This window comes from Eurosta solidaginis, chromosome 4 (genome assembly GCF_040869045.1).
Source record: "Eurosta solidaginis isolate ZX-2024a chromosome 4, ASM4086904v1, whole genome shotgun sequence".
Lineage (NCBI taxonomy): Eukaryota > Metazoa > Arthropoda > Insecta > Diptera > Tephritidae > Eurosta > Eurosta solidaginis.
In genome coordinates, this window is record NC_090322.1 from 257,432,707 (window position 1) to 257,458,450 (window position 25,744).

The 25,744-nt window shown below is 38.1% G+C and overlaps 2 protein-coding genes across 3 annotated transcripts; both read left to right on the forward strand.

Annotated features, from left to right (window-relative positions):
• The first annotated feature begins 258 nt into the window (after positions 1 to 258).
• Positions 259 to 25,744, forward strand: LOC137249459 (odorant receptor 74a-like). Of its 2 annotated transcripts, XM_067780974.1 has the most exons (8): positions 259 to 365; positions 21,869 to 22,022; positions 22,098 to 22,269; positions 22,342 to 22,803; positions 24,898 to 24,997; positions 25,140 to 25,229; positions 25,355 to 25,534; positions 25,631 to 25,744. In XM_067780974.1, the coding sequence occupies exons 2-8, from the start codon at positions 21,989 to 21,991 to the stop codon at positions 25,685 to 25,687; spliced, it is 1,095 nt and encodes a 364-aa protein (XP_067637075.1). In that variant the 5' UTR covers positions 259 to 365; positions 21,869 to 21,988; the 3' UTR covers positions 25,688 to 25,744. The 2 variants fall into 2 exon arrangements, with proteins under 2 accessions (XP_067637075.1, XP_067637074.1); XM_067780973.1 differs by lacking the exon at positions 259 to 365 and having other exon boundaries at positions 21,845 to 22,022.
• LOC137248822 (putative nuclease HARBI1) lies at positions 296 to 6,539 on the forward strand. Its single transcript, XM_067779719.1, has 4 exons — positions 296 to 413; positions 5,388 to 5,469; positions 5,527 to 5,953; positions 6,015 to 6,539. The coding sequence occupies exons 1-4, from the start codon at positions 356 to 358 to the stop codon at positions 6,537 to 6,539; spliced, it is 1,092 nt and encodes a 363-aa protein (XP_067635820.1). The 5' UTR covers positions 296 to 355.

Genomic DNA, 25,744 nt, shown 5'->3' on the forward strand with positions numbered 1-25,744 from the left:
CCTATTTCCTTTTGTAATTTGTTTTAACCTTTGTTGTCACTTGAGTTGACTTTTTACTGCATGGGCAGCAAGTACACACATACATACCCAGACAAATATAAATGCATTTATGCACTAGAATGTCATACGGAATAGTTGATGTTACACTGGACTGTAGTTGTTGTTGTAAAGACATTGGCACGCTTACGTGTGGCCATTATGACCACCAAACTGACACCTGATACCACTTTAGTGAACTACAAAAAACAATAACAAAACCGACACAACCTCAAGTCACAACTTAGCTTGGGAAATGGTAGCGTGTGTCAGAAGGCATATTATTTGGAATGGCATAAAAAAGTGAAAGTGCAAACAGATGTGTAATTGTAAGTGCAAGTGGTTGTTGTCATCGTCGGACGTCCAAGTGCATCTCGGTTAAGTACAAGTTTAATTTTAATGTTACCCTTTGTTGTATCCAAGGCATTTGTAATAATTTACACAGACACACTCATAGAAACCTACATTCGATAAACACATTCAGTACGCGTACTATCTATGATGCCTGCACTGATTTTCTGGGAGGAAATCCTTGTCCTTACTCTATACATGGAAAGTGGTTCAGAACTGGTACACAACTAAAGAATTTTCGAGAGGGCCTTCTGATCAGGCCACTGCTAAGTTTTTTTCTACATGGAATGCAGTTCGGGTGGATCTATTTTCAAAAGGAACAAGAAAACAAACTGATAAATTTTCGATAATATACCTATAGCGTTTTGATCACAAATGCTAAAACCCCGAAAACAAATAGACAGCTTTTCGTTAACAAATGGATGATTTACTTATAAACATCCAACCTTAACCAGATGGACCGGCTGCATGTTAAATTGCAGGAAGATTACATCACAATGGGGATTGTATGAGGCCACGAAATCAGTGGGCAGGGGCACGCCGCAGGGAGGGGTGCTATCACCTCTGCTGCGGACGCTGGTCATCAACCAACTGCTCAGGCGATTTGATGAGGGACCCGTAAAACTTACGGCTTACGCGGATGACGTTGCAATTGTCATAAGTGGAAAGTGCCTTCCAACGATTAGCTCTTTGATGGATCGGTCGCTTCGGGATATTTATACCTGGGCATCAAATGTCGGGTTGAAAGTCAACGCGGATAAGACGGATATGGTCTTGTTTACAAAGAGGTACAAGGTCCCAAACTGGATCAGGCCTAAGTTAGGAGGGTGGCCCTACAGGAGGAACCTTGCATAAAGTATCTAGGAATCATCCTAAACAGTAAACTGTCATGGAAACTCAACGTGGAGGAGAGGGTGAAGAAGGCTTCAACGGCACTTTATGCATGTAAAATAATACTGGGATGTACGTGGGGCTTATCGCCCTCTCTTTCTCATTGGGTTTTTACAGCGATTGTAAGCCCTATCCTATACTATGGAGTTCTTGTTTGGTGGAAAGCCACACAAAAAAGCAACCTACCTCAAAAAATTAGAGGGGTTATGCAGACTATCGATGCTTAGCATTACGGGAGCCCTGAAAACAACCTCGACAGCTGGACTATACGCCATTCTGCACATTCCACCTGTAGACCTGGTAGCAAAGAACATAGCGTTAACAACTGCAACCAGGCTCGGTGTTTGGGGCAGCTTGAGCGCCGACCATACGCCTATTGTAGTATAGCGTCATCAATCACAAGACGAACAGAACACCTATCTGCGCTTCGAGTGCGATCTTAAGGCCACAATAGAGGTGGACAGTTGGCGCAAGGGTGCTCAAATGGCGGACGAGGTGATACATGTGTACACAGATGGTTCCAAAGTAGTGGAAGGAGTAGGGTCTGCGGTATACTGTGCTGATCCGGAATGGGAATAGATGGGAATGAAAAAGCGGATGAACTAGCTAAAAAGGCGCATCCCTTGAAGCTTGCTCCGTAGACGTCACAATTAGACTGGGCGAAATTAAGCGAAGGCGAGAGGTGCACATGATTGACCAAGCAGTAAAGGAGTGGGTTCAAGCGCGGGGCTGTAAAGTGTTGAAGATTATATGCAGGTCTTACAACCTTAGTCTAAAAAAGTTCCTTCTATCATTAAAAATAGAGGACTGTAGACTTCTGACGGGTATTTTGACTGGACACTGCCTTCTGGCGTCAGATGCCTTAATTTAGGCTTTGTCAGTGATAGCAGATGTAGGAAGTGCGGGCTGGAGGAAGAAACGGTCGAACACGTTCTGTGCTCGTGCCCTGCGCTTGCCAGGCTAAAACTCCAGCTATTAGGAGTGATACAGCTGTCAGATATAGAAGCAGCAAGTGGCTTAAGTCCTAGGAAGCTTCTAGTTTTTGCCAAGAGGACGGAGATATTTTATAACATAGGTACAGGTTTTTGATAGGGTTTTGCAGTTTGGTCATTAAAACAAATTTCTGGTAACACTACAGACTTATTCAGTCTATGTGAGGTCCTCATGGACCGGCCAGTTCAACCTAACCTTTACTTATGAAAAATCGACAGCTTTTCGAAAAAAAACTGATATATTTTCGATAATAACCCGATATCTTTTCGATTACAACCCGAAAAGTTTTTGAAAACAAATTGATAATACGATGTTGGCAAAATGATAACAACTCGATGACAATTTGTTAAATTTCGATAACAAAAGTGATACATTTTTGATTAGATACCGAACACTTTTCGATAACTAACTGCAACTTTTGCAAACAAATGGACTACTTCTCGATAGCGACCGCACATATTTTTAAACAAATCGAGAAGAAACCGATAATACTTTTCGATAGAAACCCGATAACTTTTTGATAAAAATTCGATAGTTTTTGATAACATAGCGATGCATTTTAATAGATAACCAATGCCTCTTTGATAAAAAATGGATAACTTTGGTTATTGATAACATAAAATCTAACAATTCAATAAGAAATCGATAACTTGTCCCTACGTCGTCGGCAATACATTTATAGTAAACCTTCCTTTCCTTTCCTTTCCTTTCCTTCCCTTTTCTTTCCTTTCCTTTCCTTTCCTTTTCTTTCCTTTCCTTTCATTTCTCTCGTTTCCTTTCCTTTCCCTCCCCTTCGTTTCCATTCCTTTCCTTTCTTTTCCATTCCTTTCCTTTCCTTTCCTTTCCTTTCCTTTCCTTTCTTCCTTTCCTTTCCTTTCCTTTCCTTTCCTTTCCTTTCCTTTCCTTTCCTTTCCTTTCCTTTCCTTTCCTTTCCTATCCTTTCCTTTCCTTTTCTTTCCTTTCCTTTCCTTTCATTTCCTTTCCTTTCCTTTCCTATCCTTTCCTTTCCTTTACTTTAATTTCCTATACTTTCCTTTCCTTTCCTTCCCTTACCTTTCCTTTCGTCTCCTTTCCTTTCCTTTCCTTTCTTTTCTCTATTTCCTTTCTTTTCATTTACCTTCATTCCTTGCCTTGTCTTGACTTGTGTTGCCTGTAAGCATTCTCCCATATAGCAATACCTCCTCCATAGACTACCCCTATGCTTACCCTATGACAGTGCACAGTATATTGCAGTAGATGAAGCGATTATTCACATGTGTTCTGGCCAGGAAGGAAAGACAAGTGCCAAATACAATCTATCTCCCTCTCGCTCCACATATGTCTTGCTCCGACGGATATCACTCGTTGGATTTCCGTACATTGATCGTGTACTTCCATTAGACAGTGGCCAATTAATATACAACCAATAGACTCAAGGTAAGATTATTTGGATACATTTTTTGGTTCTCAACGATTAGTGCAAAAAGCTTGCCTAGACACCTCACATGTGTGCTTCAGTGCCTTCTTGACATTAGCTTCACAGGTGAAGACCGACAAACAGCGGTGTTTGCAAGCAGTAAGATGAAGAGCCATGTCTCTCTTCAGTAGTCTTCCTTGCTATCCCGTCTACTGCACAGTTTTTAAGAAATTCACGAACCTCGGGCTTATATCACTGCTGTATTTCTACCTTCAAAGAAGTATTGCGGCCCTGCAGAGCAATGCTGAGTGCTTCATTCAACGAGGCCTTCTTTATATGATTTAGTTCCGCTGAAACACGCCACCTTATACCTAATATGTTTAGTAGTTTATAAAATCCTATCTAACAACCTTCTTAATAATTCAATTATATAGCACAAGCTGCTTAAATAGTTCATATATTTTTCTTAGAACAATTATTTTTATCACTATCAACATAAACGCGTCATCTCCTGTGACACACACATATTCAGTCTTTTCGCTTCAATAAATGCCTTGTGTGTGTGCCATTGCTACGAGTAATGCAGCTCAACGCACATTATTTTAATGGCTTACGGGTAAAAGTGCGCACAAAATATGTAAAATATGCTTGGCAAAGTAATTTGCTAAATTTCCTTCATTTTATTTTCCGCTCGGTATAATTCGTATGCGTAAACATGCGCCTCTATGACAATTTACATATGAATTAGAGATGTTGCGAATATTTGCATTCGAATACGTATGGGCTAAGTTATAAAATTTTCTAACGTATTCACCTTTTCAACACATACGGAATACTTAACCTATCTGCGGACTAGTAGTAAGATGGTAGATGCTTTTTTAATATTTTCGATGCTTTCTCCGCTTAAAAAAATCAAGAGGATTTTTAATGTTATATCTGAAGATTCACACATTCATTTTCTTAAAACTCGCATTCGATTTCCAGAATATAAAAATAATGACATTCGTAATATACCTCATATCTCATATGAAAGTTGCACATTGAACAGCCGCCATGTCGTATACGTAGCATTAACGCATCACAAAAACTCGGATATTCCCTTTTGTGTGTTTGTTTTTGCAGCACATGTCTGCTTCTTTTGCGTACATTCTTCAAACAAAAATCAATAATAGTTTAAAAAAAAAAACTAAAAAAATACGCTTTTATAGCTAACCGAACTAAAAAATAGAAAATAATTTTCAATTAAAAAGAGTTTATATAACAGTTAAACAATCATTTATAGTTCATCACCTCAAAATAAAATTATAATAAAATTTAAGTTATTAACAGAATAATTAAATTCAGAATAAAATGCTTGGGGTGCATTTGACTACATTTCATATCTTTCCTCTGAGATAGTTGCCAATAGAATGATTGTAACATTCAATATCAAGCACCCCACGCTTTTTACTGTGAATTAAATTATTCTGTTAATGAGGTAGGTTCTGAAATTCGAGTGAAAGTGAATATGAAAATGAAACCTAAAACGAGGGAATTAAAATTTGGTGTTCTGCAAACCGAGTTTTTCATTCATTTTCTTGCTCGTTTTAAATTCACCCTTAAAATGAACTTAGCATTTGACAGCTTTCATTTGATAAAGAAAAAATAATACATTTTAGGGAAAAATAAAACTTAAAATAAAAAATGAGTGCTATAACAACGCTTTCGTTTATTATTTTAGAAAATGAGAGAAATGGAGAAGAAGCTCTTCATAGAAAGATACTCCGTGACCACTCAAATCCATTAGATGTGCCGGAATCTGCGTAAGTTTGTAGGGCATGCGGTGTATTCTGCTTTTTACATAGTGATTCTCATTATAGTTTCGTGTCCAGCTATCGTGTTAGCAAAAAAGCATTCATTATGCTCTTAAATATTGCTGCGCCACATATAAAGCACACTTCGCTTCCAACGACACTGCAAATGGCTGCAACATTGCGATTTTTAGCCGAAGGTGGCTTCCAAAAAGCTGTGGGTAAGGATAGCTACATCGCTATGGGGCGAAGCACGGTATCAAAGGTGTTAAAAGAAGTGCTGCGTATTTTTGAAAAATACTTGTGTCCCCGGTGGATTAAGTTGCGAATGACAGAAAGCGAACTGACTCAATCGAAGCAACATTTTCAGCAACACTTTGGGATTCCTGGAGTAATTGGCTGCATAGACGGGACTCACATACAAATAACTAAACCTAATAAAGATCACAGCATATTTTATAACCGTAAGGGTTATTTTAGCATGAATGCAATGATTGTGAGTATACAAATATAATATCTAAAAATATAAAATAATTTAAATAAGTAAATTATTACAGATATGTGATTACAATATGGTTATTAGAAGTGTTGATGGTCGTCACCCTGGGTCAAGTCACGATGCTTTGATATGGAGTGTAAGTAAAGCAAATGACTCCTTCCAACGCCGTTATGAGAATGGAGAACGTGGTTCTTGGCTTTTGGGTGATGCCGGATATCCACTTCAGCCATTTCTGCTAACACCGTTCAGAAATCCACTAGCTAACAGAGCAGAGCATACGTTTAACCAAAAACATTGTTCAGGACGCAATATAGTTGAAAGAACTATAGGGGTGTTAAAAAGCCGATTTAGATGTTTAGCTCGTACTCTTCAATACCAACCGGAAAAGGTTGTACAAATAATTAATGTTTGTTATGCTTTACACAACATTTGTATACACTACAAAGTCCAGGAAATCGTAGATGTTGACATAGAAAATCAGGAAGATGCTCTTGCCGAAGAAATATTTAACGATTCTATACTTTATGACGAAGCTGCATTAATTAGAGAAAACATAGCCAGTCACCTTCATAGAAATTCGTGAAAGTAGAAAACACAAAGCAAATACTTTAATTATTATATTAAAATCACATTTCAGGTACACAAAATCAATCACATTTCAGGTGTCAGTTAATAAATTAAAATTTGATACTTCATTATAAATTACAAACTAAGAATCTAATTATTGTTTCCGCTTTTGTTATATTTTAAATGTATTTTGAGTTCAGTCAGTTCATTTTCCTTTTGTTTTAGCTCATTTTCCGTTTGCCGCTGTCTTTCCATTTCAAGATGGTGTCTCTTTCTTTCGGCATTGCCTTCACGTATAGCAGTCGTCGTTGCCTTTATTGCTTCACAGAGAGTTTCAACTGCTCCGCTCACATACACAGTTGCCTCAATACATCCTTTTAAACCATCTACAATGTTTTTCATATCTTTTGTTTGCTCGTCAATGTTGGCCTTAAGGCAATCAGTTGCAGAAGGCTCAGACCTTCGCGAGCGAGATAATGCAGCAGCTCTACTTGTAGATGGCTGGCCATCATCACTTGATGAATCTGAAGGTGTCTCGCTTTCTGCAGCCCCGTAGTCTTTTGTGTTTGGAACACCTTTCACAGAAGTAATCAAGTTACATAAACGGGCAATTGCATCTCCTGTTGGGGTTAGTACATATTTGTTGTATGGTCCACCTCCAGTTGCCCTAGCTTCTTTGCTGTTATGAACGAGTTTCCAAACCTGCCAATTGTACAAATTTAAATAAGTATAAGAAAATACACAAATTATACAGAAAAAATTTAATTTTGCACCTTTTTCCAGCCAGAAATATCCTTATGAGGTGGGCCATGCTCGTTCAATTCCACTACCACCTCCGCCCATAGTGCATCCACTTTCAAATTGTCATCTTTAATGAAACCCTTTGCAATATGTGGGTGCTTCTCCATAAATTGCAGTAAAACTGTTTCTTGGCGTATATTTTTATGCTTACCCCTAAAGTATTCAACGTTAATTTATTAAATTGGCGTGTGTTTATTGCGATTTAGTTAACTTACATATTTTCTCTTGCCAAATTCACCAATTCAAATTGAATCGAATGCTAACCGAATGTTATCTTGTGAATTCGTTTTCTAGAACATGCCAAATAACAGGGCGTTTATTTTGAAAAAAATGTGAAAATAAAACAGTGGAAGTGAAACACAGAACACCTTTAGTCGAATTCAAAATGATTTTGCTTGATATTCACTCGAAAGTGAATTACAGAACCTGCCTGAATAACTTAAATTTTACAATAATTTTTTTTTGAGGTGATTAACTATAAATGATTGTTTGACCTCCTACTACTGTTATATAAACTCTTTTTAATTGAAAATTATTTTCTATTTTTTAGTTCGGTTAGCTATAAAAGCATGTTTTTTTAGTTTTTTAAACTATTATTTATTTTTAATTTTTTAGTTTAAGTAATTTTAAAAGTTTTAGTCGAGAGTGATGAAACCTCGAAAAGCCAGCGGTCCATGGATAAATCCAACCCCACGGCACCGAAAAGGGCCAAGACGCAGGGAGGCTGGACGCGGTCTTTCGCCGAAATTGCCAAGGGTCGGCAGATCATTGGCATTATAGACGAGAGCAGCGAAGATGGCAGGATCCCGAAACAACAGTGGAAGTAAATCGAGACAGCGCTCGCTAGACAACCCTGGTCCACCGCCGTCTTACACCGATGCAGGGTGCTTCCAAGGCAATGTCAAGCTAATTGCCTGTGACGACGCCAGGGTGGTAAACCTCAAAAGGGCCGCCGTCACGCTGATAGGGGTGGTATATCCGTGCGCGCGCCTCAAGGTAGTGTATGCGCGTGATATCCCCTCACGACCAAGGGCTAGAGTCTGGGTTCCAGTGACGCCAACGGACCCAGCTGACATCCTGGAGCTGCTCCAGGAGTAAAACCCGCCACAGATTTGGAAGTCAACCCGGGTAAAACCGAGCTTGTCCTGTTCATGAGGAGGTACAAAGTACCAAATCTTACACCGCCAAGAATTGGGGGTACGTTCTTAGCGTTTAGCGATCAAGTCAAGTATTTGGGAGTCATTCTGGATAGGAAGCTATTATGGAGTGACCATATAGTGGAGCGATCCAAGAAGGCAACAGCGGAGTTGTTCACCTGCAAGAGGGCAATTAGCACCTCCTGGGGATTCTCCCCTAAGGTGACCGGAGTTTGGAGCTCTGCATTACCGGGGCTCTCGGCTCCACTCCAGATTCCGTTACATACGTACATGGATACATAGATACATAGATAGGTACAGGCTAAGCTAATAAAAGCGTGTAAAAAAGGGCTCCAGTATGCTCTTTCGTAGATGTGCCATGCATCCACTTCTATCATTAATAAAGGAGTGCGTTTTTCGCATTATGTGCAAGGTTTCAAATCTATGGCCATTTGGGGTGGTCATAAGTTCAATTGACCTTATGTCCATTAACCTTATGTCACCCCACCATCACATTATTGCATTGTCATCGAGCCTTGATACGTGCGCAAAGTTTCAATACAACTAATGGCCATTCGAGGTGGTAATAAGGCCAATTGACCTTATGGCCAATGACATTATGTCACCACACCATCACACTGATGCATTGTCATCGAGCCTTGATACGTGTGCAAAGTTTCAATCAAACTTATGGCCATTCAAAGTGGTAACAAGGCCAATTGACCTTATGTCCGTTGACCTTATGTCACCACACCATCACACTGATGCATTGTCATCGAGCCTTGATACGTGCGCAAAGTTTCAATCAAACTAATGGACATTCGAGGTGGTAATAAGGCCAATTGACCTTATGGCCGTTGACCTTATGTCACCACACCATCACACTGATGCATTGTCATCGAGCCTTGATACGTGTGCAAAGTTTCAATCAAACTTATGGCCATTCAAAGTGGTAATAAGGCCAATTGACCTTATGGCCGTTGACCTTATGTCACCACACCATCACACTAATGCATTGTCATCGAGCCCTGATACGTGTGCAAAGTTTCAATCAAACTTATGGCCATTCAAAGTGGTAACAAGACCAATTGACCTTATGGCCGTTGACCTTATGTCACCGCACCATCACATTAATGCATTGTCATCGGTGCTTGATACATATGCAAAGTTTCAAATTAATCAGACTTCTAGAAGACGGGAAAATTAAGCTCAAAAATTCCGTTACATACAGGCCAAGCTAATAAAAGCGTGTTAATAAAATAAAATGGATTTCTACGTTGCTATATATATGTACATATATGCGCGTGTGTGTGTGTACATAAGTAAGGAAATGTTTATGTAGGCATAGTGCATATGTGCTGAGTTTATGTCTGCGTCTGTTTACTAAACCGTTATGTGCTTTGTTGTTGATGTGTACAGAAAATGTCATTGTAAATAAAATAAACAAATGCCAAATGGAGTGCATACTTAGATAATCGTGTAAAAGTTTTATTATTGTGAAATTTAATTTGCTGCCGCTTAAATGAGTGAACGCATTAAAGTTGTTTTTGTTATTGATCTATATGCTTCCACTAGCAACTTCCGCTTGACATTTTGTAAAGGCGCTTTTATTGTCACAATTTTAAGTTTGCAAATGACCTTCAACTATTTGGAGCATATAAACATTTTGCTTTTATGTGAGCTACTTAATTTCACTTACCTCTATTGCAGCTGTAAAATGTTGATACGTAGATATGCACATACATATGCTCGCGATTTCACTCGACTAAAATCATAAATTTTAATATTAGCTTAATATGCGCACTTATTTTCAGGGATCGATTTTAATAATTATTTATGTTTTCGTGTTGAATAAGTCCTGTTCTAAAAATTGTCCTAGTTAAAAATATTTGAAGGCCCAGTGGTTCCCCATAAAAAACTAAACGATCCAAATAGAAAAATAGGTCCCCTAAAAGCAACTGAATTCACCAGCACAACCAAAAGTAACCAGAGAAAATAAGGCGTGAGGCAAAGTACTCGCGAAGCTCGCTGTGTAAATATAGAGGCTTCATATCGGTTGAAAACTATACCAACAAGTTATTGTTTAATTATCGACTTTTTCTATTATCGTCGAGTTATCGGTTTTATCAGTTGGTTATCGCTGAGTCAACGGCTTCCTATTGGTTTCTGATCGGCTTATTATCGAGACGGCTTACAGATGTGTCATCGATTTTATATTGAAGTTTAATCTGAATTTGTTTCATAACAAACCGATGAGTCATCTATAACAAATCGATAACACAATAATAACGAATTGGTAACATTCCTATAAAAAATCGATAACTTCTCGATAACAGTTTGTTAACAAATCGGTACCTTCTCGATTAAAAAAATTGAGTTCTTTTATGTAACAATCGATAGCTGTTTGATAACAAATTGGTAACTTTTTGATACAAATTCTTTAAAAATCGAGTTCTTTTATATAAAAAACCGATAACTTTTTGATAACATTTTGATATTTTTTTATTGTGAAGCGAAAACATTGCGATAATAAATCGATTAGTCTTTTATAAAAGAAATAAAAATTAATCGATAACAAATCAATAATACACCGATAACAAATTGGTACCGGTGCGAAAAAAACCAATAAGTTCTCGATAAAAAATTGATAACTTTTTAATAACAAATCGATAACATTTTAATAACAAATGGATAACTGTTCGATAGTAAATCTATAACTTTCGACAACTCATCCATAACCTTTTCTAAACGACAGCGAATTTATAACAATTCGGTAATCGGTACGAGAGCTCTGGCAGCAGTAACAGGACTTTTGGGAGGAGCTGTGGATTGCCACTGTATATCATGCATGACATGTACAACACAGTCATTCGACCAATATTAACGTATGGAGCTCTTGTCTAGTGAAAAGCTTTAGACAAGAAGATCAACCAACATACGGTTGGGAAGGTACAAAGGCTAACATGCTTGAAATGTTAGAAGCAGTGAGCAGCGCACCTCAAGAAGGGTTACACGTAACTTGATGTCTCTACAATAGTTTGTGCAGGTATTGGTCGCAAAAGCAACCGCAGGTAAATCAATCATATCGAGTTTCGGAAAACTATGCCATAGAGACAGAAACCAGCCAGCTCAATGTCTCATTTTGTATGGGTCCCTGCGCAGAACGATATTGAAGAATATGAGTTTTCAGATAAGATGACCACAAAAAGATCCAAAATGGGCATACCCAAGGCGGATAACTTGGTACGACTAGCGCTATCTCCTGAGAGAAATATTGAGGCATGAAAGATTAGGGCAACGTATTTGCAGTGTATCAACTGGGCTGACTGCGCAGTCTCAAAGTCCTTACGACCATGTTTGGACTTTGAAGGAGCTAGCATCCTTCTTAAGCTAAACACATCTGCAGAGAGAACACTTACGGGTGTCGCTGAGGTTGTTGCGCTATTGGACGGTGGCGCATGCCAAAAGCTTCCTTTGAAGACAAGAAGCTGGCAGGACGAGGATGAAGAGGAGCCGATTCATAACTTCCTCTGACGATGTCCAGGACTACAAACAAGACGACTAAGATTTCTAGGCGCATATTTTTTCGATGGCGGATTTTTCACTTTTACTTAAGTCCATCAGAGAATGCAAGTGGTTTGTTGAGCACCACTAGGATTTGATCTGGCTGGACGAATGCGCCCTCCGGTATTCACTGAGAACACTCACAATCGACAAAAATATCTCGCGTGGAAATGTGTGAAACGTCCACATACGCCCTCTTAACCTAATTTTACCTGCTCAGTTTTTTATCAATAAAACTCGCAATAGTGTGGGTCCCTGCTTATTTCATTTGCCATTTTGTTGCATTTTTTCAACAATTTCTAAATCTTAATGTGATATTTAGTTTAACTTGGCCCACATTTTTTTATGCGCTTCCGCTAACATTGCATCTCTTTTATTACTGTGCGGTAATTGGCTCTTTATTTGCATATTTTTACCTCCCCATTTGAAACTTCTTTGTTGCACCCCGCGTTGTAGTAAAGTGTGGTGCATTTCCTGCAGTGCATGGGAATCATAAATAGATCTGCGTTAACTCATCTTATATTCTCGTTTAACAGTGAATGTATTTTTATATTAAAAATGAAAATGTAGTGGTATTAAAGAGCTGCAGTAGCCTTGAGGACGAAAGGAGAACCTTGCGTGACATTTTTTTATTCACAAAATTGTGGTAACATTGTTTCGTGTAAAACATTTTTTACGCATGATTTAATTTTTTAGGCAACAAAAGGTAAGACCGCGGACGCTGATGGATTGATTGCGGAGCGAATACGTCGGCGAAGAGCTGGTAAGGCGCATGCATCAGCTTTTTTGCAAAATATGGTCGGACGAGTGCATGCCAGACGATTGGAGTCTCAGTGTTCTTTGCCCAGCCCATAAGAAAGGTGATCCTGCAAGCTGCACCAACTATCGCGGAATCAACCTTCTTAATGTCGCATAAAAGTTCGTGTCAAGTTTATTGTGCGAAAGACTGAAACCACCGTGAATCGGCTGATTGGATTTTATCAGTCGGGCTTCAGACTTGATAAATCTACCATCGACCAAATTTTCATAATGTACCAAATCTTGGGAAAAACCTGCGTAAAAAGAATTAACACACATCACTTGTTCGTCGATTTTAACGCCGCCTTTGACTGAATTTGCCCTCTTCGTGAAACTTGTACGTCTAAATGACGTTGAGCAACACCATCAGCTCAGTCAGAATTGGGAAGGACCACTCCGAGCCGTTCCAAACTAAACGAGGTCGTAGGCGGGGTGAACCGCTATCGAGCTATTTCTTTAATTTAATGCTGGAGAAAATTATACTAGCTGCAGAACTTAACCGCTCTGGAACAATATTCTATAAAAGCGTGCAATTACTGGTGGATTTGATGGTGAATAACGAAGTGCCTGCCGTCATCGAGCAAAAGGCCTTGGCAACCACGCGACAGTTGGAAGATATAATTTGGAAAAAGTAAAAGACTTCGTTTATTTGGGAACCTGCATTATCACAAACAATAATATCAGCTCTGAAATTCAGCGAAAAATTACTCTTGCCAATAAATGATACTTTGGACAAGGTATGCAATTGAAAACTAAAGCCCTATGTCGGCGAACTAAAATCATACTTTCTCAAGTCACTTATAGTACACGTCCTGCTATATGGCGAAGAAGCATGGACCATGACAACATCAGATGAGGTCCAGCGAATTAAAGCACAGCGTCAACACTGTTTAGGCCATGTTATGCGAATGAAAGATGACGCTCCGGCTAAGAAAGTGTTTTTATTGGAACCGGTCTATGGAAGCAGAGGAAGAGGGCGGCCCCACTACGCTGGAAGGAACAGGTGGGAAACGATCAATTGGCGCCAGTTAACCCAGCAAAGAAGCGACTGTAGCACCTTGTTGGATGGCCAGAGGTGTTTGTTCAATTGCAAAATGAAACCATCTGAGCGCAACCTAAAATCATTCTAATAAAATATGAAGGACTCGAAATTTAAATCACAACATGCACGATAACTGTTCAAATATAAATGTATGTCTACGTATGTGTATGCATACCATCAATTTAAATTTGTTAATTGTCTCTCTAAATTTACGTGCTTTGTATTCTAATGTGACATGGACTATCTGTTTATCAAAAATTTTAATTATTTATATACAGAACTGTTTAAATGAAGTGATTCATTGAATAAATAAAATATTTATGTGTGTACACGAAAAAAATAAATAGAAACAATTTAGAAAATAATTATGTGTGTAAATATTTAAACTAAATACAATTTAAAATGCAACTCGTCTCATTGTTATAATTATTCGTGCTTAAATATGTATATATAGCAATAAATACAAACATATACACATGCACATGCATCTTCCTTAGGGTGGGTAAAAAAAACAAAATAATTTTTTTCCATTTTGTCACAGTGAAAACATTGTTTAGGACATCTAAAAAGAAGCCTTTAAAAATTTTAAATATTCCTATTATTCTATATACTAACAAACATATTAAGATGGGCAAAAAGCTGAATTTTTTCCTTTTGATATATTTACACAATTTTTGATGACATCCATTGAGATAGCCTGTAAAAATGTAAGCTCGTTAATATAATATTTAGGGGTACCTCAAGACGATTTTAGTTTTAGTAGTTATTATAGGTTATAACTCAAATTATATGAGGTTCCCCACACGTTTTATATGGAAAAACTGAAGTCGAGCTGAGGTACTTTTTAAACGGTTTTATTTAGCTTGACTTGACAGTAGTGGGTTGGATGGCTGGCACGAATTTTGTAATTGAAATTTAAGTAACTTCCCGATAAGCTACAAGCTTGAAACTTGGAATATAGTTCAGAACCCGATGACAATGCAATAATAGGAAAAAAATCACCGCTAGGTGGCGCAAGCATCGAGATATGCACAAAAATCATATTTGTGGTCCGATTTGGCTCATATTTGGAACACATAATACATACAAGAATAGAAAGCGACCTATGAAAAAAATCTCCGCTAGGTGGCGCAAGGATCGAGATATTCACAAAAATCGTGTTTGTGGTCCGATTTGGCTCATATTTGGAACACATAATACATACAAGAATAGAAAGCGACCTATCAAAAAAATCGCCGCTAGGTGGCAGAGAGATCGAGATATTGTGGTCCGATTTGGCCCATATTTGGAACACATAATACATACAAGAATAGAAAGCGACCTATGAAAAAAATCGCCGCTAGGTGGCAGAAAGACGGAGATATTCAAAAAATCGTATTGTGGTCCGATTTGGCCCATATTTGGAACACGTAATACATACGTGAATAGAAAGCGACCTATGAAAAAAATTACCGCTAGGTGGCACAAAGATCGAGATATTCAAAACAATCGTATTTGTGGTCCGATTTGGCTCATATTTGGAACACGTAATACATACGTGAATAGAAAGCGACCTATGAAAAAAATCGCCGCTAGGTGGCAAAAAGATCGAGATATTCAAAAAATCGTATTTGTGGTCCGATTTGGCTCATATTTGGAACACATAATGCATACGTGAATAGAAAGCGACCTATGATGACCGATTTGGCTCATATTTCGAACAAATATTACATACATTCCGGTAGAAGTGACATCAAAATATTTTGGAGTTGGAGGGGGACAAGCGTACGTAGCGCAGAGTCGAGTAAAGTCTTTGGAAAGATTATGTATTGAGGACTTATATTGTACCAAATTGTCAGGAAAGAGTGCTTGAAATAATGAGCCACTAAATGAAGTAAAAAGAATTAGAAATAATAGGCCATTAAATAAAGATTAAAAAATTGAAAATAAAACAATTGTGGCATTACCACAATACAAGATATTTGTATTTATGTACATGCCAGAATAAGTCCAGCTTCTAATGCACAAGTACATGAATCTAACTTTCGACCACACACGAATGACTCAGTCATAGCGGCATAGATAAGTTATATTGAACCCAGTGGGGAGCCGTATCCGTTTACAGTTGTTTAACCTATAAGCGTCACACTCACTAACTCACGTAGCGATCAGCATGCCTGATCGACAGCGTCGGTTTGTCGGTGCGACTGACCAAACGTTATTACATAGTTAGCTAATAAGAATATTCTGCTGACTAGGTATATAGAAATAGAATTTATTTATTGATATTAGGGAAAGATAATAATATTTGCACTTGGCAGTGGTTAGGTTAGGTTAGGTAGAACTGACCGGGCAATAAATGTCTCACATAGAGTGAATGTGTCCTTAGTGTTACCATAATTTGTTTGATGACCAAACGAAAGAACCCCAAGCAGGTGCCGTGACCTATGTCCTCTTGACAAATACTAACAGTTTTCTAGGACCCAGCTTAACTGATGCATCGAGATCTGTTACCTCTGGCGCCCCTAATAGCTGGAGCCTTGACTTGGCGAGCGAAGGACACAAACAAAGAATGTGTTCAACCATTTCTTCCTGCAGTTCACACTTCCTGCGCTTGATTTTACGACGAGACCTAAATAACATGTGACGCCAGAAGGCAGTGTCTAGTCAGTATGCCCATTGTGAGCCTTAAGTCTTCTCTATTCAGCGATATGAGCCAATTTTTGTGTCTAATATCTTAAGCTTTGCACAAGATCTTAGAAATTTTGCAGTCCCGCGATTTTGTCCACGCCTTTTTGCTTAATGGATCATATGCAACGCCTGTCTCCTTTTGAGTTCTCCCAAAGTCTCCCAGAGTCTATCGTCGACTCAGCGCGAGCTGCACCCTCCTTTGTCAACTCATTGGCCTTTTCGTTACCTTCTATCCCTTTATGACCGGTACCCCACTAAAGATGTATGGCCCGGCTTAAGCAAAGTTTTTCCAACGCTTCTTTGCATTCAAGAACATTTCTTGATGAAGTACTGTGTGAGATTATTGCCTTAATCGCAGCCTGGCATAAATATGGCAATGGCTACTGGGGCATATTTTTGAATTTCACTTTTTCATCAGCTTTCACCTACATCACCGAATAACATTTTCATGATATCAAATGAAAAAAATTTTGTTTTGGTTTGGCCCACCCTAATATATGTGTTAATATGTAGAATAATAGGAATGTGTTCATGCATATTCTAGAAGTGGTACTTGAAATTCACACTAATTTACCCATAGATAAATTTCGTTTGTTGGTCACAACGTGGAGTAAATTCGAACATTCCTTTTAGCCCACCAAATTTTAATACTCAGTTGAGCAGAGCTCATAGAGTATATTAACTTTGATTGGATAACGGTTGGTTGTACAGGTATAAAGGAATCGAGATAGATATAGACTTCCATATATCAAAATCATCAGGATCGAAAAAAAATTTGATTGAGCCATGTCCGTCCGTCCGTCTGTCCGTTAACACGATAACTTGAATAAATTTTGAGGTATCTTGATGAAATTTGGTATGTAGGTTCCTGAGCACTCATCTCAGATCGATATTTAAAATGAACAATATCGGACTATAACCACGCCCACTTTTTCGATATCGAAAATTTCGAAAAACCGAAAAAGTGCGATAATTCATTGGGAATGACGAATAAAGCGATGAAACTTGGTAGGTGAGTTGAACCTATGATGCAGAAGAAAAATAGTAAAATTTTGGACAATGGGCGTGGCACCGCCCACTTTTAAAAGAAGGTAATTTAAAAGTTTTACAAGCTGTAATTTGGCAGTCGTTGAAGATATCATGATGAAATTTGGCTGGAACGTTACTCCTATTACTATATGTATGCTTAATAAAAATTAGCAAAATCGGAAAACGCTCACCTTTAAAAAAAAATTTTTTTTAAAGTCAAATTTTAACAAAAAATTTAATATCTTTACAGTATATAAGTAAATTATGTCAACATTCAACTCCAGTAATGATATGGTGAAACAAAATGCAAAATTAAAAGAAAATTCCAAAATGGGCGTGGCTCCGCCCTTTTTCATTTAATTTGTCTAGGATACTTTTAATGCCATAAGTCGAACAAAAATTTACCAATCCTTGTGAAATTTGATAGGCGCTTAGATTCTGCGACGATAACTTATTTCTGGGAAAAAGGGCGAAATCGGTTGAAGCCACGCCCAGTTTTTATACACAGTCGACCGCCTGTCCTTCCGCTCGGCCGTTAACACGATAACTTGAGCAATAATCGATATATCTTTACTAAACTCAGTTCACGTACTTATCTGAACTCACTTTGTATTGGTATAAAAAATGGCCGAAATCGGACTATGACCACGCCCACTTTTTCGATATCGAAAATTACGAAAAACGAAAAAATGACATAATTCTATACCAAATACGAAAAAAGGGATGAAACATGGTATTTGGATTAGTTTATTGACGCAAGATATAACTTTAGAAAAAAGCTTTGTAAAATGGGTGTGACACCTACCATATTAAGTAGAATGAAATGAAAAAGTTCTTCAGGGCGAAATAAAAAACCCTTGAAATCTTGGCAGGAATACTGTTCGTGGTATTATATATATAAATAAATTAGCGGTATCCAACAGATGATGTTCTGGGTCACCCTGGTCCACATTTTGATCGATACTGGAAAACGCCTTCACATATACAACTACCACCACTCTCTTTTAAAAGCCTCATTAATACCTTTAATTTGATACCCATATCGTACAAGCACATTCTAGAGTCACCCCTGGGCCACCTTTATGGCGATATCTCGAAAAGGTGTCCACCATTAAAACCAAACCCCATGCCCTTTCAAAATACTCATTAACACCTTTCATTTTATACCCATATCGTACAAACATATGCTAGAGTCACCCCTGGTCCACCTTTATGGTGATATTTCGAAAAGGCGTCCACCTATAGAACTAAGACCAACGCCCTTTTAACATACTCATTAACACCTTTCGATTGATACCCATATTGTACAAATGCATTCTAGAGTCACCCCTGGTCCACCTTTATGGCGATATCTCGAAAAGGCGACCACCTAAACAACTACCACCACTCCCTTTTAAAACCCTCAATTATACCTTTAATTTGATACCCATATCGTACAAACACTTTCTAGAGTCACCCCTGGTCCACCTTTATGGCGATATCTCGAAAAGGCTTCCACCTATAGAACTAAGACCCACGCCCTTTTAAAATACTCATTAACACCTTTCGGTTGATACCCATATTGTACAAACGCATTCTAGAGTCACCCCTGGTCCACCTTTATGGCGATATCTCGAAAAGGCGTCCACCTATAGAACTAAGACCCACGCCCTTTTAAAATACTCATTAATACCTTTCGGTTGATACCCATATTGTACAAACGCATTCTAGAGTCACCCCTGGTCCACCTTTATGGCGATATCTCGAAAAGGCGACCACCTAAACAACTACCACCACTCCCTTTTAAAACCCTCAATTATACCTTTAATTTGATACCCATATTGTACAAACGCATTCTAGAGTCACCCCTGGTCCACCTTTATGGCGATATCTCGAAAAGGCGTCCACCTATAGAACTAAGACCCACGCCCTTTTAAAATACTCATTAACACCTTTCGGTTGATACCCATATTGTACAAACGCATTCTAGAGTCACCCCTGATCCACCTTTATGGCGATATCTCGAAAAGGCGACCACCTGTAGAACTAAACCTCACGCTCATTTGAAATACTCATTAACACCTTTCATTTGATACCCATATTGTACAAACGCATTCTAGAGTCACCCTTGGTCCACCTTTATGGCGATATCTCGAAAAGGCGTCCACCTATAGAACTAAGACCCACGTCCTTTTAAAATACTCATTAATACCTTTCGGTTGATACCCATATTGTACAAACGCATTCTAGAGTCACCCCTGGTCCACCTTTATGGCGATATCTCGAAAAGGCGTCCACCTATAGAACTAAGACCCACGGCCTTTTAAAATACTCATTAACACATTTCGATTGATACCCATATTGTACAAACACATTCTAGAGTCACCCCTGGTCCACCTATATGGCGATATCTCGAAAAGGCGTCCACCTATAGAACTAAGACCCACGCTCTTTTAAAATACTCATTAAAACCTTTCGATTGATACCCATATTGTACAAACACATTCTAGAGTCACCCCTGGTCCACCTTTATGGCGATATCTCGAAAAGGCGTCCACCTATAGAACTAAGGCCCACTCCCTTTTAAAATGTTCATTAACCCCTTTCATTTGATACCCATATCGTACAAACAAATTCTAGAGTCACCCCTGTTTCACCTTTATGGCGATATCTCGAAACGGCGTCCACCTATGGAAATAAGGATCACTCCCTTTTAAAATACTCATTAACACCTTTCATTTGATACCCGTATCGTACAAACAAATTCTAGAGTCAACCCTGATCCACCTTTATGGCGATATCCCTAAATGGCGTCCACCTATAGAACTATGGCTCACTCCCTCATAAAATACTCTTTAATACCTTTCATTTGATACACATGTCATACAAACACATTCAAGGGTTACCCTCGGTTCATTTTCCTACATGCTTATTTTCCCTTATGTTGCCACCATAGCTCTCAACTGAGTATGTAATGTTCGGTTACACCCGAACTTAACCTTCCTTACTTGTTTATATTACTATTAGTCTTGGAAGCACTGCGACTTCTGTGTAGATCTATTTTGCATGACCTTTTAGCCTAATTTTGTATTAGCAGGCTTTTAATGTATCTAAGTACATCTTCAGACTTTTTACGTCATATCGCATAGGGTTTAAGAGTTACACCACCTAGATGGGAGAGTCTCTGCCTTGCAAGAGCGACGCATTCGGAGAGAATGGGAACGGGCGTTTCATCCTCCAATTCACCCACAAAACATACTTACTCAAGGATTGTACCGACACACCAAGTAAAAATAGGTTGGCCACATTTAAAGTCCAGAGTTCAAGTACCGGCTAAAGCAACAACAAAAATTTAAAGGAAACTTATCAAGGTCGCCCTTCGCAGTTGTTTGGCAAACACTTCGAATGCATTTCTACCATAAAAAGCTCATCAGTGAAAATTCATCTGCTTTGTAGATGCTGTTCAGAGTCGGCATTAAACATGTAGGTTCCGCCCAGCCAATTTGTGAATTGGAAAAGAAGCTCAACCTTACTCTTCTTGGATGTTAATCGCGTCGAGTATTAATCTTTTTACTTTACAATTATATGTTTTTACGAACTCATTCGGTTTGGGTTCCATTTGTTTCTCGACTTGTATTCGATTGCTGCATATGGTTTCTTTATGATCCTAAAATTCGTTTCAGTTTCAGTTTAATGTCGATTATGAATTATGGTTTGCGTTTTTGTCGTTTCGACTTTGATAGCTTATAAGGTTTATGTTTTAACGCGATTGTCGCACCATTTTTTCATTTAGGACCAAAATTTATCGAAAAAAGGAGCAAATCTCAAATAAAGGGTTTTTTTTAGGTTTATAAACAATGTAATCAACAGTAACATGCCTGAAACCCGTAAAGAAATACGTCCAGCACAATCATAATAAAAAACAGCTTTACTTATTGTATTACTGACTTCTCCTTTAGTAGAACTGACGAGCTCTGAGCAACTTACTTTTTACAAATCCAAGCAAATTATAATTGAGCTACTTCAGGAATGGCCTAATACTTCATTTTAGCCGAAGACAGCTCTTACCTTATTTGCCTTAATAAATACATTTAAATATATATATATTGGGATACACCAATTTTAATTAATATTTAATTACTCTCTAAAAAAACTTATTAAAACATAATGAACCTTGTGCCTCACGCATACAATAAAATGCATTGGCGATATAAAAACTACCTTAATTAGATTTTGTTTTAACATACTCTTTGTTTAGTTACCTATTGACAACAGTCTTGCAATAAACAGAAAAATTTAACTATGTCGCATTATATCCCGTTGCAGTCTGATGGCAAACCGATTTCATTGCCTTTACAACTTCTTGGTTACAAACACAATTTTCTATGGCCACTTAAGCAAAATGTCAAATTGTGGTATCGAATTTTCCATGAAATTGCACTTTGTATGAGCATATGTTGCTACCTCTTAACGATTTTGGGTAAGTGAAAAATTAGAGCAAAATGCGGCGAATGCCAAATTGATAATAAACCATTTATAAAACACTTCCACACAGGTGAATTAACATTCATGATCGAAAATATCGATAATATAGCAAAGGTCGCCGATTGCCTATCAACTTCATTTATGGGCATACAATATATTATACGAATATTTTTACACATCATTCATCGTCCTGAGACACGCAATTTATTAACAAATTTTTATAAATATATTTACTTCACAGAGTAAGTGTGATGCAGCGGCATATGCAACATTTTTTTTTACTTTCTTCTTAATCCACTTAAAAATTCGTTTAGCGCTGAAAATGCAAAATTAAATAAGAAAATTAAACTGCAGATACGTTACGCCGATATATTCACAAAAATTTACTACACAGCAGGAATTGCGTTTATCACTTTGTACGCGCTTGATGTGATGCGCGTCGGTTTGACATCACCTGATAAACCATTTATCTATCGCATGTCATTTCGTTGGTATGATGCCCAAGTGCCATTGCCATTTCTCATCACAGCATTATATAGTACTTGGTTAACATATTCAACTGTCGCTATATGGGCAGCTGAGGATTATATGCTTTGTGTCGTACTTTGTCATTGTAGTTATCGTTATAAGGAACTACGCATGAATTTGGAGCATCTTTTGGATGCGTCACGTAAGGATGTAAATTTGACGGGAGAAGCATACACGAATATGGATTTACATAAAGCTTTTCGTCGACGTCTCTATGATGTATTTCGTCGACAACAACAATTTAATCGGTAAGCCCAGTGCGTGGGTGTGTTATGAGGTATGTGTGTGTATTGAGGATAGTAAGACATTGCAATTTTGCATACTTGCGTCATATGGTAAAATTTGCCTTCCAGCAGACGCCAGTACGGATACGCAATATCCTAGTCTTGTTGCTTTTTTCTAAACGTATTACCCATATACAGTTACTCGCAGGCAAGGAACGATAGTTTTTTCATATCGACGTGCCATTCGAAAAGTAAGAAGAAAATCTCAAATTCAAATATGTAGACATATGTAGATATATTTGCTTAAGGTATGTATCTGGAAGTGCAGAATGTAAGTGTTAGGGTAAGAGAAAGGAGGAAGCAATGTGCATCGTTGAGTTGTTATGAGCGCAATGCGATACCAAATCAGTTAATGGAAACGACATAAATTAGAAGAACCGAAAAGAAAATAAAAAAGTGGAAGCAGCAGGAAAAGTAAATGAAAAGCAGATAATAGAAGAGGGAAGGAGAACCTGAAGTATAATTGTGATGACGGTTATTCGAAAACGTAATAGAGCAAAAACAGAAACCGAGCCGAGAGTAGACAAGATCAGGACCAAAACCTAAACTGCATCAGGAACTGGAATTGGAACTAAAACCTTATTAGAAACCAAAACAGAACCCAGACCGAACTGTGACGGATCGATGACCGAAACTAAAACCAAAAAAATAGTTGGAACCAGAGGCAAAGCCATAAAAGAAACCAAAACAGAAACCAGATTGAAACCAGACAGGATTTAGGCCAGAAACCAGAACCGAATCATGAAGTCTAACCGAAGCCAAATCCGCAATAGAAACCAAAGGAAGAAGCAGGCCGACACAGGAACCAGGACTGAAACCAGAACCGAATCTGAAAGTGAACCGGAACCAAAATCATAGTAGGAACCAAACCAGAAAGAGACAGGAAACAGCACCGTAAACCTGAGCTACATCAAGAACAGAAACCGTGGTCAGACACAACAGCCAAAAATTTAACAGAAGCAAAACAGGAACGAAAGCGGAACCCAAACCAAAAGACATATAGAAAGCGGATCCGAAACTATTGTCCATACCGGATTTGAAGACTGAACCCACTTCAGGATATGAGTACCAGTAAATATTTTTCGTGCTGCCAAAAGCATAATGAACGCGTATTTTTCTGACAAGGTCCAACCAGCTCGCCGACTTGGATCTTGAGTTCTTCGCATAATACGCTCCTTTGCGCTGTAATTGGCATGGTTTCTAGGATAGCCATTAATATAAAGAGGGCAGTTCACACTTTGATTCCCATCGCCCGATCATTATTTGTCTAAAAGTTGATCTTGAGCAGCTTGGCAGTGGCTCGTCGTTTTCCAACACTTGGTCAAGTTTAGCCAAGGTATTACTATTATCATTTTGTCATAGACGAATGGAGGAAGATATACTCCGTCATAATGAGTTCAACTAAAATGGAATGCAGGCTGATTAAACGATCCACTAGGCATTTCGACGTCGAGCCGCAGTTCACAGATGACCCGAATTTTTAGAAATCGGTTCACCAATCATTGAGACATCGGTTTCCTCGCTATTATGTAAATATCCTAAAAATTGGTGAAAAGTTAAAGTAGGAATGGTAGTGGAAGATTGGGTAGGAGAGCCAGTGGAAGTGGTACTTGGGGAAGTTGTAAGAGTCGGGATAAAATTGAGAGTGGGAGTAAGAGTGTGGTTGAAAGTGACAAAGGGATTGAAAGTGGGAGTGCTAATGAGGATGTGAATAAGAGAGAGAAAAAAAGAGTAGAAAGTGGGATTGAAAGAAGAAAAGAGGAGGGCAAGGGAAGGGAAAAAGGTAGTGGCAGATCGTGACTCGAAAAGAAATGAAGGGAGCAGGAGGGTTAAAAGAGATAGGACAATGTGAAACATTTTTAAATACATCAAAGCCAAATTAGGGGGGAACGGAGTCTGGCGGGCTTTTTGGTTAACTATTACTTTACAATTTTGTTCTTTGATCCCATTTGACCTGTGAGCAACTGTAACACACACAAGCACATTTGCACATTGGCATATTATTATCATAGGTTTTTTGTTAGTTATCTCTCTAACCCATGCTATTTATAACTGCAGTTTTACCGCCATGGCCAAGGCTCATTTCTCATACCAAATTTTCTCGATAATGTTCTTTGGCGTTTTGCTGCTCTGTCTCGTTGCGTTTCAATTTCAGCGCGTAAGTGGAAAAATTTGCAAGATAATTTTAATGTTATTATCATTTATCACAATTTAGGCTGGCATATTTTTTCTGCAATTATAATTTTTTTTTTTGCTTATAAGAGCTGCATAAATATTTTGCTTGTCTTTTTTTTGTCTAGGCTGATTGGGCAAAATATATTACTTGGCTTATTTCGCAAATTATACAATTTCTATTAATTGGCTATTTTGGTCAAATGCTAACAGATGAGGTATTTTGTATGACATAGAAATATTTGCATGAACTTTTTTAATACCTTTTACATTATTTATGCCTATTTTGTCGTTTTTTGCTTTCGTTTCCGTTTCACTATTTTTGCTTGTTTCAATTAATCAGACTACAGAGTTGAAAAATAGCTTCTTCTTCTGCCAATGGGAGGATTTGCTACCGCTTGGTGATCAACATAGCAACAAATTATTACTGCGTGATATCAAATTTGCATTAATGAATTCACAAAATCCCATCGTCTTTAATGGCATGAAATTATTTCCGCTTACTTTAGCTGCAGTTGGTTCGGTAAGTATTTTAGATAGTCTCGCTTAGAGAGAATTAAATTTAATTAATTTGCGTGATTTTTGTTTTTTTTTTCAATGGATTTTTTGCAAACATCAGGCCTTGCGTGCTGGCGCCTCTTACTATATGTTTCTGAATACAATGAGTAATGTCTAGAACGGGTTGGAGAGTTAAGTTGAGATAAAGCGAATATTTATGATAAACGAATTTAAA